This window comes from Bombus terrestris, chromosome 11 (genome assembly GCF_910591885.1).
Source record: "Bombus terrestris chromosome 11, iyBomTerr1.2, whole genome shotgun sequence".
In the NCBI taxonomy this organism is placed as follows: Eukaryota; Metazoa; Arthropoda; class Insecta; order Hymenoptera; family Apidae; genus Bombus; species Bombus terrestris.
The window spans coordinates 7,947,324-7,964,662 of NC_063279.1; the positions used below are offsets into that span (position 1 = coordinate 7,947,324).

The window sequence follows — 17,339 nt, forward strand, 5'->3', positions numbered from 1 at the left end:
ATGTAGAATAGCAATTACTTAAACTTTGTCGATGTCGCATTGTTATCTCTGCTTGTATTGTTTTACGAATTCCGTTATATCATTAAAAGCTTGTAGTATTAGCCGATAAATAGAAAACCACATTGTTGGAAAATTATCTACGAGTTTCAATAATTTTTATGCAGTTTTAATAATTTATTTGGTATCTTTATTTTATTATAAAACACAATTTCCGATATTCTATTTTATTCACACAATATTCAACATTTTTTTTGTTTAAATATATATTGAGTTTCCAGAAAAAGAACTTCTAAATTTTCTTTCTCTTTCTAAGGTTAAAAAAAGAGTATATATGCATCTACTTTTCGATAAAAAATGTGTTATGTACTGTTATGCATTGCAGACATACCTTTTAAACGAAAACTTTATAACCCCTTCTTTTTTGTTTCTTTAAGTACCTTTCCTTTTTTATGAGATAGAAAAAATTAATGTTCATCGAATTTTGTATGAAAAAGTTTTTATAAAATAGCATAATTATAATAAAACAAAATGACAAAAATGTTATTATCATTTAATATAAAAGAAAGTTAACTCAAAGTAATCAAATAGTAGTAGCGCCATTTTAGATTTCTTTTTTTTTAATTATTTCTTTGTCGTGTAAGTACATATGTGAAGGTTGAAATTATATTGACTTTGTACTTTTTATACTGTTATATTGTATAGTAATTTGTAAATGAAGATACAAAACTATTATAAAAATTATATTATCAAAAGTTATATAATTTGCAAAATTTAAATGATTTGCTATCTTTCCTTTTATCGATTATGCAATATTAAAGAATTGTATTTAGTAAGTATATAATATTGAAATTATTCATTGTAAATATTCTTAATGCGTAAAAATCAGTAAGATTGTCTTTGATCATTTATATATGTAGCACATATATATATATTTATATCATTATTTGTTTTTCATTTATTAAATATAGTTAATTTCATTATTTATATCTTTAAAGGATATAAATTTATTAAGGTCTCTGTTGCAGTTGCATTGTAAGACATTTCGATATAATCAGTTGATAATTAGTAAAATTAAAAATAATAATAATAATACCTTAATAACACTATATACATACGCGAATGTAAGAATGAGGGTGGAAGAGAGAAGAATATATACATCTTATATATATATATATACATCTTGGAGGTTAAAAGAGTGTGCTAAATTTTTTGTATTATTTAATTGATATTTTGCTATAAAACGTTATTGCCTTTGTTATTTATGTCTAATAGTTTAATGTTGTCTTATTTACGAGCGACGATATTTTTGAATAAAAATTATATAATTAAAAATGCTTATGTGATATTAACTATGATGTAAAGTATGTATTCAAGTAACAATGATTTAGGTATTTTGATAAAGGGTTTGGTATCATAAGAGAGAGTGTGAAGAAAAACGATTTGATTTCGTTTAAAATTAAAATTTGTTTAAAAATATTTAAATGTGGATTTAAATATACATATGTAATAGAAAAACTGAAATTTATGAATATATTTCTATAAAAAATCACAATTACAATATAGTAATCTTACTTTTATTCATATCATTATGTTCCATCTTTGTAATCTAACATATAAATAGATGCAACTCTTTTCCCCATAACCAGTAATAATATTTTTCCCATATAAAGTTAATACTTTGATATTTGATTTGGATATTGCAGTCATTTTAATTGCTTCTGCAAATTTTCTGCTAATTTATTCATAAATTCAAATGTTTCTAAGTAATCAGATCTAGTAACGTTGCTCATGCCTTTAATGCAAATTGCAAGGTCCTTTGTCATAAAACCTGATTCAATGGTATTAATACAGACAGATTCTAATGTTTCTGCAAATTTTTTAAGATCTTGATTATTATCCAGCTTTGCACGTTGGAGTAAACCTTTTGTCCATGCAAATATGGAAGCAATAGGATTTGTTGAAGTTTCCTTTCCCTGTTGGTACTGACGATAGTGTCTTGTAACTGTACCATGAGCAGCTTCTGCTTCTACTGTGCGTCCATCTGGACAAATTAAAACTGAAGTCATCAGACCCAGAGATCCATAACCTTGTGCTACAGAATCAGATTGAACATCTCCATCATAATTTTTACAAGCCCATATAAAACCACCTTCACTCTTCATTGTATATGCTACCATATCATCTATCAGGCGATGTTCATACCAAAGTTTCTTGGCTTCAAATTTATCTTTATATTCTTTATTATATGTTTCTTGAAAAATATTTTTAAATCTGCCATCGTATTGTTTAAGAATGGTATTCTTTGTGGAAAGGTACAAGGGGTAGTTTCTTAACAGAGCATATTGGAAAGAACTGTGAGCAAAAGCTAAAATACTTTCATCTGTATTATATTGAGCTTGTGCAATTCCAGATCCCTTAAAGCTATGAACTGTATGTGAAATTTTTTTTCCATTATCTCCAGTCCATGTGATTTCAAGTTTACCTGGGCCAGGTACCACAAAATCAACAGCTTTATACTGATCTCCATGAGCATGTCTACCAATGATAATTGGTTGAGTCCAACCTTGTACTAGTTTTGGTATGTTTTTACACAAAATGGGTTCGCGGAAGACTGTGCCACCTAAGATATTTCTGATAGTACCATTTGGGCTTTTCCACATCTCTTTCAAGTTAAATTCTTTTACTCTGTTTTCATCTGGAGTAATAGTAGCACATTTGATTCCTACATTATACTTCTTAATAGCTTCTGCGCATTCTACAGTCACCTTATCATTAGTAGCATCCCGATTTTCAATACCTAAGTCATAGGTATGTAGTTCAATATCTAAGAATGGTAAAATGAGTTTCTCTTTGATAGAATCCCAAATGACTCTTGTCATTTCATCACCCAAGATATCAACAACAGGTCCAGCCTAAAAAAGATAGGATGCTTGTGATAATGCAAAATTAATTATGCAAAAAGATTATTATATGTATTTATTTATCGCATAAAAAAGATTTCTTTCTAGGAATAGATAAAATAAAGTAAAATAATTATTGGAATACCGAAAATGTTATCAGAATTAATTAAAATTCATATAGAAAAGGTAAATATTATGCAAAAAAAAATATTTATATATAGGTATATATAAACGTTAACAGATGTCAGTTACATAGCTTTACTGGCTGCTTACCTTTATTTTCGTCATTATTCCAGAGGAGACGCTAAATGTCTTAGCGAACAGAAGTGCTGGATTATCAAACGGTTGAGAAATTTTTGGCGATAATATTCGTGAGAAAGCAGTGAAGTTACTACCCGATCCGATATAAGCTACGCTTCTTATAAATTGCACGTTTGCTCTAATAAAACGGTGGGGTAAAAACATGGCAGCCTTATCCAAATAATCTTAATCACTTTCGTATTTTTACTATTGGTATGAACTTTATACAACTTACAACAAATCTTCCTGATAGATTCCGATAACAATGAAAATCAAAACGTATCCATATTTTTTATTTGTTCCAAATGTATTCTTTAGATCTCTTGTATTTGTGTAGGTTATGCTGTATGTGAAACTGTCACAATATTTAAACGTGACAATTTCTATTTGTTACATATTAAAAAGTCAAATAACTGAATAAATGTAATGAATTTAAGATTGATTGAATCAGTACTAATGAAATTTTACATTAATAGCATATGATCTCTTATCATATTAATGATAATTCTTATCTATGTTTCTTTATTATCTTTGGAGTTTGTACTGTAGTAGGTAAATAATGTTTACGTTCGAAAATTTAAATGCAACAATTATGCTCCTTTTTCAAGCATGTTTATACATAAATCATATATTTTCGAAACAAAATATTATTAATCTTTAAAGCTTAAAATAAGCAATCATCTTGGAAGAAATTTTGTTTTGTTAAACAAAGATTTATTATTTAAGATTCATTAACAATCAAAATAAACATTTTTAGAATTAATATGATTTCTATTGTATGAATGTACATAAATTATTCTGTGACTATTTTTAAATAAATCTAAGACAAAAATCCATTAAACATCAATGATTAGCAACTTTACTTTCAGATTTGCATTTTGTAAATATATACAACGATTGATACAAGGTCAATGCAAATAATACTCGCAAATACATCATATTAAGTACGTGTTGGTATAAAAGCATTTACTATTATATTCTGTGCTGACTGAAATTATTTTTGGACAATAAATTAAACAGTCTTTCTTCGATAAAATAATGAGAAATTATAAATGATTATCGTGTTTTAAAAAATACCGTACACTAGCTCTTTCTGCAATAGTTTTTTTTTTTAAGAAAGCTTCTTATGTTATCAGCATAATTCTTAAACTACGATAACAAGTAGTTAGGTCTATAAGTGGAGAGGCAGGCGTTCGCATAAAATAGTTCATGTAAAGCGTCTTAAAATATCAAATCGTCATTGGTTTGTCGAATTATTCCAATAACTTAATATTGTCAAATAAAATTGTATTTAAATCCAGATTTGTATATACATATAAATTCAATATATAAGTATTAAAAATAACGTGATTGGTTCTACTCAAGAAACAAATTCAAGACTATAATATTATCAATCTGAAGTGAGCCACTTGTAATCGCGAGTAGCTTCCAAACTCATTAAACAAATTAAATTGTAAATATTCTTTGTCCTACATGTAATTATTAAATTTGGGAAATTCGAAGATAAAACGACACGTATAACCGTACGACATAAAACGGTAAAACACGATAGCCCTTTTTCTACGGCGCTGGCAGAATAATGAAATTCGTAATGGGCGAATCTATAGTGACAACAGTGTTCGTGATTCATGTGCATGGAGCATATCGTTGTGACTGATATATTGTGTACCCTATATCGGACCATAGGATGAAAACTCAAGTTTTCACAATCTAAATTCACTATGCCTCGAGAGACGCTGAGAACGTACCAACAATCACGTTAACGTGGTAAAAAAAAAACCAGCGAAAATTCGTGTGTATTATTGAGATCTGACAGATTCATCGTCTTCGTGACAGGAGTGCGTGAATTCTTTTTCCTTTTCTTTCTTTTCCTTCCGTTTCACCTTTGTTCAACCTTCTTATCTACATTTTCCTCTCTCTCGCCTTCGCCTTTTCTCCTTTTTTCTACTCTTCAACCCTTAAGTATTTTATCCTCTATTTTCACCTGCCGGGTGAAAAAAAGAGAGCATTCTTTACTCTTCTCCATCCCCCTCTCTCTTTTCTGTCTTTCTCTGAATCTCTCGTTTTTCTCAACCCCCTCTTCCACGACACATCGCGTATATTTTTCTTTTCTTTTACTTAAATGTCCACGATAACAACACAATTTTCGGCTCTCCTACACAACGTGAACGTGGATGAGTGATCGTATTTTCGTACGATAGCCGATCGTCGGCTATTCCTACCTTGTACAAGAAGTGAATGCTCTCTACGTTTAACTGGTGTCAATGTACACACGGTGTAACGTTATCGTAGCATCGGGAAGAGAGCATTTCTAAAAAGAGTCCTCGTCCAGCTAGAAATTCGACATGATGAAGAGCAGTGCTATGCTTAAGAAAGAAAGCAAAATGCGCATACGTGCTTTCCCGGTGAGTGGTAACTTCGTTTGTTTTTATTTTTTTAGTTTTCGTTCTTTTTCCCTTCTTTAATATTTATTCGCTCTCGCATTTTGTTTTTTCCTTTTTCTTTCCCTTTATATTTTTATTTTTCAGTTCTATATATAAACTAATAAGCGCACGTTGTTCTAGTTTATGTATATACATGTATATTTTGGTAACCTGTTCTTTTAAATTACATGTCAACTTATAAAAAATTGTAATAATTCATATTTAGAAATGTCATTGCGTTTTTATCAATTGAATCTCTTTGCAATATTATCATTTTGTATTTCAATGTGTAATAATACATTTCTTCTCTTAAGAATTATGCATTGTAATATTGTACATTTTATTATAGAGATGAATGTATTGGCAGTTGCTATAGTGGCAAATGAAAAAAGCAATGAAATGTAAATATTTCAATGTTATCATGTTTATTAATGAATTTCAGTTTAATCTGTCATTCAAGTTTGGAACTGTGATTATTATCCACTAAATTTGTGATTGTAAAGTTATATCACTTAAATTCTGTGTTAATCGATATGATACTAAAAATTACTTAAACGATACTTTGATACTTATGTTATCATGTCAAATATTTATATGTCCCTTTGTGGTTATAGTTTATATTGTATGTACTTGATTAGAAAATGTTATTTGTTTGTCACTTTTTCATTTCTATCTAATGAAACAATAAAGCATAAAACTTGTATTTATACAAGCAATGATACAATATTTATGACTTAAACATAGTTATTTATTTAATATTACATTTTTTTATACGATAAAGGTATTGTAAAAATGATTCATGAAAGAATCATTCTGACTTTATATTAAAATATACAGAATACTAAAAAAAAGATGCAAACAATTAATATAAAGTATCTCAAAAATATATATAATACATATATTTATAGTTGTGATCATTAATGTTAAAAATTATGTTATATAATTTGATGTACTCTATTGAATTTTTTTAGTAAAACCAATATATCTGTTCTATTTGTCTAGTTTTTAATTTTTCATTAAGTTCTAATTCTCAGACATTATTTATCTTGACTTGCAATTATCAAATTAATATTGCATCTATTGTTTTGTTTTTAGACAACTATGGATGAAAAGTATGTCGAAAGTATTTGGGCTCTACTGAAAAATGCTATTCAAGAAATTCAAAAGAAAAATAATTCAGGGCTTAGTTTTGAAGAACTTTATCGAAATGCTTATACTATGGTTCTTCACAAATATGGGGAACGTTTGTACACAGGTTTAAAGGAAGTTGTAACACATCATTTAGAGAATAAAGTTAGAGAAGATGTATTAAGATCTCTTCACAATAATTTTCTTCAAACATTAAATCAAGCTTGGAACGATCACCAGACATCTATGGTGATGATCAGAGATATTTTAATGTATATGGACAGAGTATATGTGCAACAACATGATGTGGACAATGTGTATAATTTGGGACTTATCATATTTAGAGATCAGGTAATTGTTTGCTATTTAGTTCAACAGCTTTTAAAGTAATTGGAGATTTATTGATAACAAATTATATCATTTTTAGGTGGTCAGATATGGATGTGTTAGAGATCATTTACGAGAAACTTTACTAGGTATGGTAGCAAGAGAAAGAAGGGGAGAAGTTGTAGATCGTATTGCAATAAAAAATGCCTGTCAAATGTTAATGTTACTTGGCATTAACAGTCGTCAAGTTTATGAAGAAGATTTTGAAAGGCCTTTTTTACAACAAAGTGCTGAATTTTATAGAGTACGACAATTTCTTTATATTTTTTAACATCGTTTAATTTAATATTATGTGATATCATTCTTTTGTTTTTTATTTAGATGGAATCTCAAAAATTTTTGGCAGAAAATAGCGCATCAGTATATATAAAAAAGGTTGAAGCTAGAATTTGTGAAGAATCAGAAAGAGCAAAACATTATTTAGATGAATCTACTGAACCGCGAATAGTCGAAGTTGTAGAAGAAGAACTAATTAAAATTCATATGAAAACTATTGTCGAGGTATAAATATCTTTCTATTGATACAATATATTGTGTTATCGTATAAAGTGACAAATTAGAATAATTTACTTTTTTTATTTATAGATGGAAAATAGTGGTGTAGTACACATGCTCAAAAATCAGAAAACCGAAGATCTCGGTTGCATGTACAAATTATTTTCAAGAGTTTCGGATGGTTTGCGTACAGTGTGCGATTGTGTCTCTCAATTTCTTAAAGAACAAGGGCGTGCCATGGTTCAAGAAGAACACGAATCAACAACGAATGCTGTTCTTTTCATTCAGAATTTGCTGGATTTAAAAGACCGTTTCGATCATTTTCTTCATTATTCATTTAACAATGATAAGAACTATAAACAAATGATAGCGTCTGACTTTGAATATTTTCTTAATTTAAATACAAAGAGTCCAGAATATCTTTCACTTTTCATTGATGACAAGCTGAAAAAAGGTGTTAAAGGGGTTAGTTATGTTAACTGTATTTCTATAAATAGGTACTCATGGTAGGTAATACCGTGAAATTTTAATAAATATTTTTTTCCATCATTCTACAAAGGATCATTTTGTATAAATGAGATATAAGCTTTATATCTTGCACTTTAACTTCTGATTATTAATAATGTAAGCATAAATAACGTTAATGTTTATTATAATACATTTTAGATGACAGAACAGGAAATTGAAGGTATCTTGGATAAAACTATGGTTTTATTTAGATTTCTTCAGGAAAAAGACGTATTTGAGCGATATTATAAACAGCATTTAGCTAAACGCCTTCTTTTAAATAAATCTGTCTCTGACGACAGCGAAAAAAACATGATATCCAAACTTAAGGTAACATTCTTGCTTCTGTTCAATTTATTATTACTGGTATTCACAATATTATAATATTCTAGACTGAATGTGGGTGTCAATTCACATCAAAATTGGAAGGAATGTTTAAAGATATAACAGTCAGTAACACTATTATGGATGAATTTAAAGATCACGTCCTTACATCTAATGTAAGTTACATACTAAATACTTATAATAGTTTTATAAACAATTAATTTTTCAATTTTCATATTACAGACAAATTTACATGGAGTGGATATAAGTGTAAGAGTTTTAACAACAGGCTTTTGGCCAACGCAATCCGCCACTCCGAAGTGTAGCATGCCAGCTGCCCCAAGAGATGCTTTTGATGCTTTCCGACGTTTTTATCTTGCTAAACACAGTGGTCGACAGTTGACGTTGCAACCACAATTAGGTCAGTTAACTAGCATCATTCTATCTTCTCTCTTACTGTCTCTTATTTGAACCACTGAAGTAGTCTAATATAATCCCTTTAGGTTCTGCGGATTTGAATGCTGTATTTCATGGACCACGAAGGGAAGAAAATAGTTGCGGTGGTTTAGATACACCATCGTCTTCAAGTTCTATTGGTAATGGAAGTGGTAGCTTATATGGTAGTGGAATATCCACTAATGGTAGTATTTTAAGCCAACGTAGTAGCAGTTGTGGAAACACAAGGAAGCACATAATCCAAGTATCAACTTATCAAATGTGTGTCTTAATGCTCTTCAACAAAAGAGAAAAATTGACATATGAGGTCAGTGTGAATAGTAGCGTTTATTTTTTATTTCTTCTACATCGGGCTCCTAATGTTTCACAATTATCTATACAATACATGAAACGTTGCGTAGGAAATTCAAGGTGAAACCGATATTCCAGAGAGAGACTTGGTTAGAGCATTACAATCTCTCGCGATGGGTAAAGCTACGCAAAGAGTGTTATTAAAACATCCTCGTACAAAGGAAATAGAACCATCGCACTATTTTTGTATCAATGACAGTTTTACCAGTAAATTACACAGGTATCCTTACATTAAAATTGCATTAAAATATATCATAATCGGTAGTTGTTAACTTATTTAATAATATTTCAGAGTGAAGATTCAAACAGTAGCTGCCAAAGGCGAATCAGAACCTGAAAGAAGAGAAACCCGTAACAAAGTAGATGAAGATAGAAAGCACGAGATAGAAGCAGCTATCGTTCGTATTATGAAAGACAGGAAGCGTATGCCTGTATGTAGTATTATTATTAATTACGTTATAATTTATAATTACTCCAATGTTTTACGCTCTTTTATTCCATATTTTATCTTCTTTTTTTTAGCATAATATACTTGTAACAGAAGTAACAGAACAATTAAGAGGTCGATTTTTGCCGTCGCCTGTAATAATTAAAAAACGTATTGAAGGTTTAATCGAACGTGAATATTTGGCACGCACGCCAGAAGATAGGTTTGTATAACAGTTATCTAGTATCTTATATTTTATTATTAATTCTCTGTTATAACTACTATTATAATATCGTTTTAATATCGTTTTAATCAATTCAATTACAGAAAGGTGTATACATACGTTGCTTAATGTTCGAATTTAAATGTTGGATCTGTACAAACATGTAAGTAAATTATAATAATGTCTACTTCAAATATTTTTTCATTGTCTCATTATATTTTATCGACTTGTACGTTATATCATTAGTTTTTCATTGACACGTTCATCAAAATTATTATCGTTTCTAGTGTTCTTATACGAACATAATTAAGATGATCACGAACGAGGCATTCCACATCACAACTGTATACAACTCGGACAGATTACTGATTCAACATTCCATTAAGTTATGATAATTGTTCCCATAAATCAATTCATATTTTATGTTTTAGGCTTTGACAAATTTTGATATCATCTCTTTATTTTGAATATAGTTATTATATATATAGTACTACGTGTTAATTTTAATTCTGTTAATTCAAAACCTAAAATTTAAAGTATAATTTCATCAAGAAAATGTTCAGTAATTTTATAACGTATATTGAAATAAATTGATGTTGATTGCCTCGAAATTTAAGGAGAGTAGTTACACGTATTTGATAATTGGCTAGTTTGGTGGAAAAGGTTGACATAAAGATAATTGAATGAATTATAATATATACTTCCAAGTATAAAATCAAGTTTTATAAATAAATTCTGTAAAATTCTTAATATCCTCTTCCCTGAGCTCATTTCATATTTCAGTTGTAAGTGATTGATTTAGCTAAATATATAAAAATGCTTTCTGTAATAGAAAATTGTAATTTAAATTTAATAGAATTTACTTGAATATATATTATATACACAAATTTGTTAGTAATAAATGGATAGTGAGTTACAATCATTAAAATTGATTCACCCATTCTATGTATCGTGATTCAGTAACTTTTTATGCTTGTAAACCTATAAATATATCTATTATCAAAAACAACTTACAATATAGCATAAATTTTATTAAACCATTAATGTTAAAGAATGATTTCATTTACATTCGTGATTATCTATTATATGTGTACATAAACAATGTGAATGTGTATCTAAGAATATAATTGCCTCATTTTCAGTGTTTAATTACTTTATTTTAATCATTTTTCATATCCTTCTAAAATTTTATTACGTTCCTCGTTTATCTCCAACAAATTCTAATTTTCTATTAAATCAGTTAAAATCTAGAATAAATCACAATAAAAAAGTAAAACATTTAGGAGGTCTCTACAAGATCCACCTCTTCCACCTAGCTCAACAATTATTTTATTACAATTAAATTAATCCAATTCTTCGTTAAATCGCAGAATATTTATTATAGTATGCCAAAAGTGGAATCTACGAATTTGTAACAGATGCGGAGTTTACTAATGGAATTAAAAAAAGTGCGCGCATGAGCTTATATAAAAGACGAAGAACTTAATAAAGGAATGAAAAAAAAGATTATGATTAAAAACTGTATTACCATGAGCTCGTGTGTGGGCAAATGAAAAACATGTGAAATGCATCATATTTTTATTTTCATTTATATCTTTATTTATTAATATAGAGTTTTAATATTTAAACAAAAGGTTTTACCTTTTCTTACGCAAACTGAATAAAAAATAAAACCCTGTAAAAGCATTCCTTAGTTTTAACCACATTTTAAATACAAGAATATCATATTAATTCTGTCCAATCCCTTTTTATTCCATTTTCTAACATTTCTTGTCAAATTAACATATGTCACGATGATGTGATCCGTTGACACTGCACATGTTATGTGTAGTGGATCACGTCACGAATGCGTTAAATACAATATTATCTCTTTATTATATACGCTTGTAATCAGTGAGGTAAGATATATTTTAAATTGTTTAAATGCTATTATTGATATTTCGGAATTTACAGTTGAATTATTATACAGTGTCATATGCCACATAAAATAACAAAATAATGAAGATATTAATTTAATTTTTCACTGTTTAATAGGGTAATATTACTATAAAAAATAGATATACACGGAAAGTAATTCAATTGTAAATGGAAGTGAAAGATCAAGTTACGAATTAATCTTTTGTATTAGAAGATAAAATTATATTCTCAAGATAACATTAAGAAAAGTACTCTCAATCAAACTTAAAATCGAAACACGATTACAGTATCAATACGATCAATTTAACAATTACAAATATTTTATGTACATTTGTAATAATTATTTAATGTTTGTGGATTTGATTGATCTGAATCAAAATTTATCCATAATTTGAAGAGTTAACATGTTTGTAATTTCTTAACATTGAAGGTAAATACATTACTCTATAATGTCATATTTGTCACAATGAACTATAATTGCTTTACTTTCAACAGAAAAAAGAGCAGGTGATATTTTTTATGCTTCTTAAAATCATATAGATTGCATATCCATATAACAACTTCAAAATACAAATTGTATACAATATCATACAGTTAGTTTATTATATTTTTACTTTGCTCTGAAAAATTTGTTTATCCACTTTATAAACATTACAATTTGCACATATTAATATCATTGTCAGTAGTTAACCAATACTGTACACATGTATCTTATTCAACTTGCTTTTCATGTAACAGAGAAGTCTATCGTGGTTTGAATTAAATTAGCTGACGAGTGGCAGGCATCATGGTGAGTAAAATTGGTCACTCGTGGTTATTCGTTAGAAGATGACGATTCCCGCCTTTTTTCTGCATGCTTTTTTGTGAACTCTTCCGCATTTTTTAAAAACTTTTTTCTATCCTTTAAAAATTCTTCTGCAAGATCTGCCCTTAAAGGATGCTCTGGTTCAGGATCATTTACTAATGCTATCAGAGCTTGTACAACTGTAAATCAATTATGTATTACTTATTCTTTTATATTGCAACAAGAAAACAATGCAAAGAAAATTTAACCTTGGTCTGTCTTTGTAGCTGGTTTCCAGTTTTCAGCACTTATAATTGGTAAGCACACTTGCCCTTTCTCATCCACATTGGGATGATATATTTTTGTTTTAAAGTTTATCTTTGGAGGCTTAAAAGGATACTCTGCAGGAAAGTTTATTTCAATGCGAAATGCTCCTTTATTATATGGTGGATTATCCTAAAACATTTTAAGAAGTAAGAATGACAAGCATTTCTAAAAGAAAAAATAACAAAAAAGATATATGTCAGATATAATTAAAGCTTGTATTATTATGTTATCCGTTAAATTTTGAAAACGACATATACAATCATTCCAATGTTTCCAAAATCAAATTGTAGTACAGCATTGCGTATATCTAACTATAGTTGTCTTTACAAATAGGATTAGGTTAGGTTAGATTAGATTAGATTATATTTCTAAAATAGAATGGTACATCAAAACATACCGGTAGTATGAGACCTTGCCAAGTGAGAATATTCGATTCATCTACTTGAATATTTGTAAAATTTTTCATTGCCGAAGCTCTTAAATCACCAAGTTCCTAAAAGTGATACAATGGTTATCATCGAAATTATTATTAAAAACTATAATAATCAAAAAGACATTCTTTGAACGAATAATGAAAATTCTGATTCATATCATTAGAGAAAATTTTAAGCACTTTGAGGATAAATATTAACAAATAATATTGGAAGTATACAATATTCTATATCATCATGGGAAACCTCGACATCATTTAGAAGATGCTATGAAAATTAATTCTGTTAAACATGTACATGAAGAGTGTGTTGAAGTGTCGATATTGTATTTTGCAATGTTTTTCACATATTCAATGTACTATCGTTCCTCGTTGACAGAAACTTTGATTTACCTTCTGCAATCTTCTCGTAGCTGCCATTTTGAAAATAAATTTCACTAAAAGTAGTAAAACTTGTCAAGTTCCTTGGTGATGGCTTCACAGCTATTCTGTCTTCGAAAATACCCTAGTATTTTTTTATGAAAGTCTTTCGTAGACGAACATTGAACAAAACACTATAAATTCCCTTTCGTTGGATTTTATTTTACGGCACTAATTTCTCATCAATACAAATGTAGATTATTTACTGTTAGTCACGAATATGAATTGCTCTCCGTCCTATTCGTTTAACTGTATTGTATTGTACGCGTGCGTGCGTTTGGGGTTTATACATATGTACGTATTCATGCGTCAAGTTAGGTAAAAAACCATTATGTTTCAATGCCATTAAAGAAAGCATACTTGATAAAGTTTTTCAATATGTTAGATACTCTAAGAACAATTTTTAAATTCATCTTGTAATTATCGATAATATATTCATGTACTATGTATATGTGTTATGTTTTGAATTAATTCACATATAAAGGTTGTTACAAAGAATTTTTGACTTCATATTTTTATGTTGTCTGAAACATTTTTTTAATGACATATCAACTGGTGTTAATTGTCAAATTTGATTAAGTAAGTTAACTATGGATGGGCTCTGTGATAACATATTGTATATTTTAATGAAAAGTTATGAATGTATATATTAATTTGTATAATTAAATAATAGGAAAAATTAATTCCTTATAAAAAAAGGTTAATGGTAAGAAATCTATTACTATGTCGAAGGAAAATATTAATTTACCAAAAGCTCCAAATGACTTATGTTTTTCTGAAGTTGATTTTATTCAAGTAAGTCAATATTAAAATGTGTTTTAACATAGAAATGCAATCTATTATGATACCTTTTATATTTACAATTTCTAGGAAAATTTCAATGTCGATACCTTTCTTCAAGAACACAGAAAGAGCACAAAATTAGAAACAATGCGTGATGATCTTGGAATATACTTGAAATTGTTAAGGTCTGCTATGATTGATTTAATCAATCGAGATTATACAGATTTTGTAAATTTATCAAGTAATATGATTGGTTTGGATAAGGCTATAAGTGATTTACAAACACCTTTAGGACAATTAAGGGAAGAAGTAATGGTAAATTCAATGAGAAAATATATTTAATTACTAAAATGCTAAGTTTTAAATGTTATTAGTAATATATGTTTTATGATAGCAAGTACAACAGATTCTGGATGACGAAGTTACAGCAATTACTCATAATATGAACGAAAATAAGAAAACACGAGAATACAAGCGAAGTGTATTCAGCTTACAGCATATTTATAAGTCTTTAAATAAACTTTCAACTATATTGTCTTTAAACACATTCCTTGAAAGTCCTGTTAAAATAGATATTTTAGAACAAGCTGCTGCAGAATTTAATCAATTAGAATTTCATATGTCTAGATGCAAACTGAACATTATCAATGAAAACCAAAAAGTACGCATATCTTTAAAAAATTGAACATAGATTTAATATTCTTATTAATGACAGAAATGTTTTATTGTAATAGGAAGCTGAAGAACTTGAACAGTCTTATATGACACACCTCAATGAATTTTTCTTGGCAAGTATACAAGAAAAAAATTCTTTTTTATTAATTCGTTGCTTAGGAATTTATGTTACACTTGATAAAATAAGTGATGCAGAAGATTTAGTGAGGAAAGAGATTGTTGGTCCATTGATTCATAATGTAATTAATACGGAAAACTTGAAAACTGATTTACTAGGTCTACAAAATATATACAATAGGTTACTGAACATTTTAAATGTAGAACTTAAACAATTATTAGACATTACACTATATCCAAATAGGTATGCATTTTATTAAAGCCAAATTATATATGTCATTGTACAGAAATATTTCTAAATCTTTTTTTACAGACTTTCTGTGAAAGGTTTTAATTTTTTGGTGAACAGTTTTTGGATTGATGTAGAAGAAAAGATTGAGCAATATATAAAATACATCTTTGCTCCTGGAGATCCAATATTATTCCATTCAGTAAGTAAGTAAAGTTATACTATAGTAATATAGTATATAATATTTCATAATTTCAGAGATATGTAGCAACCCTGGAATTTTTAGAAAAATTAGAAGCTGAGTGTATTACACCCGAATCTTTAATTGCATTACAAAAGAATTCGCAATATAAAAATTTTTTGAAAAAGTGGAATTTACCAGTATATTTTCAAATTAAATTTCAAGAAATAGCTAGTGGAATTGAGACAGTTTTAACTGAATCAATATCACCAGCATCTGTAAAAGGAACATTAGAATCCCTTACACAAGATGATTTTTCTCTTTATGCAACTTGTATTATATGGGAAAATCTACAAACAATTTGGGATAATAATATATATCTGCATCAACTTTTTCATAGATTTTGGAAATTCAGTCTTCAGATATGTGCCAGATATCGAATATGGATTCAAATAGTGCTTAAAGAAGTATATTTAATTTAAAAAAATAATATAATATATGATACTTGAATAATTAAAAATCCTAATTTTTTTTATGTAAAGGTATGGCCGATAGAAAATGAAATAAGCAATTTAAACAAAGTAGAACATTCCACAAAACTTAACTTCCTAATTTGTTTGTATAAGGATGTAGAAAAATTTGCAAATATACTTCCATTTCTTTTGGAAATAGCTCGATCGAAATTTAAACAAGAAAGTTCAAGGATATTGACTCTATTAAAAGGTTACAACAAGAAAAATATTAATATTATATCCTTATTCAAATTTTCTATATCATTACCTATATGTTTTTTTTCGCAGATTCTCTTGATGAAACAATAAAGAATTTAAAAACAATTTGGCCACAAATTACAAAAGAAATAGTGGATGAATTATTGAAACAATGTGTAACACATTTGAAACAAGTCAGTGATATTCCAAGATTATTTAGACGAACAAAAAGGGATGTACCAACGAAACCATGCTCTTATGTAAAAAATACTCTTGCATTCCTCCTCAATTTTCATGCAGATTACAAAAAGATAATACCAGATAATGTTAATTATTGGTTGGAATTGGCCCTTTCTGAGTTAACTGAACAGTAAGGAAAAAAGAAATAGTTATTATTGAAAATTATAACATTTATAAAATTTTGTTATATTGAATTGTTACAGTTATCTAGCTTCTGTAACAGACGTATTAACTTCAGTGCAAAAAACTGAAGAGAGTTTAAGAAGATTGAAAAAAATACGCGACAAATCCACGGGGTCCCTTACTTCTGAAGTTCAAGGAATCAGCGATGATGAAAAAATACGAATTCAGTTACAAGTTGATGTACAAGCTTATGCTAATATGGTAAAATCTATTATCAAATAATTCATTTTTCACCATGTAAAAATTGTTTCATTATACATATAAATCATATTTCAGATTACAGAGATGCAGATTCCAATTTCAAATGTGCTTTGTATGAAAGAATTGCTACACGCTGTTGAAACCGCAATCAAAAGATAATATTGCTTTTTTCTCTATTTCTTTAATTTTTAAATAAACTAATTTAAACTCTCATATTTTAT

The 17,339-nt window shown here is 28.2% G+C and overlaps 4 protein-coding genes across 9 annotated transcripts; 2 read left to right on the plus strand and 2 right to left on the minus strand.

The window, feature by feature from the left end:
* Positions 1 to 1,504: 1,504 nt before the first annotated feature.
* On the minus strand, positions 1,505 to 3,817 carry LOC100651170 (isocitrate dehydrogenase [NADP] cytoplasmic). 2 transcript variants are annotated; one of them, XM_003398998.4, is made up of 3 exons: positions 3,436 to 3,590; positions 3,174 to 3,339; positions 1,505 to 2,912 (listed from the first exon to the last, which is right to left on the minus strand). In XM_003398998.4, exons 2-3 carry the CDS (start codon positions 3,186 to 3,188, stop codon positions 1,704 to 1,706), a joined length of 1,224 nt encoding a protein of 407 aa, XP_003399046.1. In that variant the 5' UTR covers positions 3,189 to 3,339; positions 3,436 to 3,590; the 3' UTR covers positions 1,505 to 1,703. The 2 variants fall into 2 exon arrangements, with proteins under 2 accessions (XP_003399046.1, XP_020721033.1); XM_020865374.2 differs by having other exon boundaries at positions 3,174 to 3,817.
* A 222-nt stretch (positions 3,818 to 4,039) lies between these two features.
* Positions 4,040 to 11,607, plus strand: LOC100650571 (cullin-3). 3 transcript variants are annotated; one of them, XM_048409870.1, is made up of 14 exons: positions 4,040 to 5,605; positions 6,719 to 7,102; positions 7,179 to 7,382; positions 7,460 to 7,639; positions 7,724 to 8,098; positions 8,300 to 8,470; positions 8,533 to 8,640; positions 8,708 to 8,885; positions 8,968 to 9,227; positions 9,322 to 9,491; positions 9,564 to 9,702; positions 9,794 to 9,921; positions 10,026 to 10,084; positions 11,292 to 11,607. In XM_048409870.1, the coding sequence occupies exons 1-13, from the start codon at positions 5,546 to 5,548 to the stop codon at positions 10,048 to 10,050; spliced, it is 2,382 nt and encodes a 793-aa protein (XP_048265827.1). In that variant the 5' UTR covers positions 4,040 to 5,545; the 3' UTR covers positions 10,051 to 10,084; positions 11,292 to 11,607. The 3 variants fall into 3 exon arrangements, with proteins under 3 accessions (XP_048265827.1, XP_048265828.1, XP_048265826.1); XM_048409871.1 differs by lacking the exon at positions 11,292 to 11,607 and adding an exon at positions 10,209 to 10,930; XM_048409869.1 differs by having other exon boundaries at positions 4,041 to 5,605; positions 11,306 to 11,607.
* Positions 11,608 to 11,652: 45 nt separating this feature from the next.
* LOC100651456 (ubiquitin-conjugating enzyme E2 L3) lies at positions 11,653 to 13,915 on the minus strand. 2 transcript variants are annotated; one of them, XM_003399001.4, is made up of 4 exons: positions 13,773 to 13,915; positions 13,347 to 13,442; positions 12,892 to 13,078; positions 11,653 to 12,822 (listed from the first exon to the last, which is right to left on the minus strand). In XM_003399001.4, the coding sequence occupies exons 1-4, from the start codon at positions 13,797 to 13,799 to the stop codon at positions 12,653 to 12,655; spliced, it is 480 nt and encodes a 159-aa protein (XP_003399049.1). In that variant the 5' UTR covers positions 13,800 to 13,915; the 3' UTR covers positions 11,653 to 12,652. The 2 variants fall into 2 exon arrangements, with proteins under 2 accessions (XP_003399049.1, XP_020721034.1); XM_020865375.2 differs by having other exon boundaries at positions 13,678 to 13,780.
* A 39-nt stretch (positions 13,916 to 13,954) lies between these two features.
* LOC100650695 (conserved oligomeric Golgi complex subunit 2) lies at positions 13,955 to 17,331 on the plus strand. 2 transcript variants are annotated; one of them, XM_003398994.3, is made up of 11 exons: positions 13,955 to 14,093; positions 14,473 to 14,594; positions 14,670 to 14,897; positions 14,977 to 15,243; positions 15,317 to 15,618; positions 15,688 to 15,805; positions 15,862 to 16,251; positions 16,327 to 16,507; positions 16,585 to 16,864; positions 16,938 to 17,118; positions 17,194 to 17,331. In XM_003398994.3, the coding sequence occupies exons 2-11, from the start codon at positions 14,523 to 14,525 to the stop codon at positions 17,275 to 17,277; spliced, it is 2,103 nt and encodes a 700-aa protein (XP_003399042.1). In that variant the 5' UTR covers positions 13,955 to 14,093; positions 14,473 to 14,522; the 3' UTR covers positions 17,278 to 17,331. The 2 variants fall into 2 exon arrangements, with proteins under 2 accessions (XP_003399042.1, XP_012169235.1); XM_012313845.2 differs by lacking the exon at positions 13,955 to 14,093 and adding an exon at positions 14,122 to 14,378.
* The last annotated feature ends 8 nt before the right edge of the window (positions 17,332 to 17,339 follow it).

Excerpts from the sequence above, each read along its gene's own strand:
- LOC100651170 (XM_020865374.2), bottom strand. The coding sequence starts at position 3,365 with ATGTTTTTACCCCACCGTTTTATTAGAGCAAACGTGCAATTTATAAGA. Across the intron at positions 2,913-3,173 it reads GAATAATGACGAAAATAAAG|GCTGGACCTGTTGTTGATAT; the intron begins GTAAGCAGCCAG and ends TATCTTTTTTAG.
- LOC100650571 (XM_048409870.1), top strand. The coding sequence starts at position 5,546 with ATGATGAAGAGCAGTGCTATGCTTAAGAAAGAAAGCAAAATGCGCATA. Across the intron at positions 8,886-8,967 it reads GACGTTGCAACCACAATTAG|GTTCTGCGGATTTGAATGCT; the intron begins GTCAGTTAACTA and ends TAATCCCTTTAG. Across the intron at positions 9,922-10,025 it reads GCACGCACGCCAGAAGATAG|AAAGGTGTATACATACGTTG; the intron begins GTTTGTATAACA and ends ATTCAATTACAG.
- LOC100651456 (XM_003399001.4), bottom strand. The coding sequence starts at position 13,799 with ATGGCAGCTACGAGAAGATTGCAGAAG. Across the intron at positions 13,443-13,772 it reads CTACGAGAAGATTGCAGAAG|GAACTTGGTGATTTAAGAGC; the intron begins GTAAATCAAAGT and ends TATCACTTTTAG. Across the intron at positions 13,079-13,346 it reads GGCAAGGTCTCATACTACCG|GATAATCCACCATATAATAA; the intron begins GTATGTTTTGAT and ends AAAATGTTTTAG.
- LOC100650695 (XM_003398994.3), top strand. The coding sequence starts at position 14,523 with ATGTCGAAGGAAAATATTAATTTACCAAAAGCTCCAAATGACTTATGT. Across the intron at positions 15,619-15,687 it reads ATTACACTATATCCAAATAG|ACTTTCTGTGAAAGGTTTTA; the intron begins GTATGCATTTTA and ends CTTTTTTTACAG. Across the intron at positions 16,508-16,584 it reads GATATTGACTCTATTAAAAG|ATTCTCTTGATGAAACAATA; the intron begins GTTACAACAAGA and ends TTTTTTTCGCAG.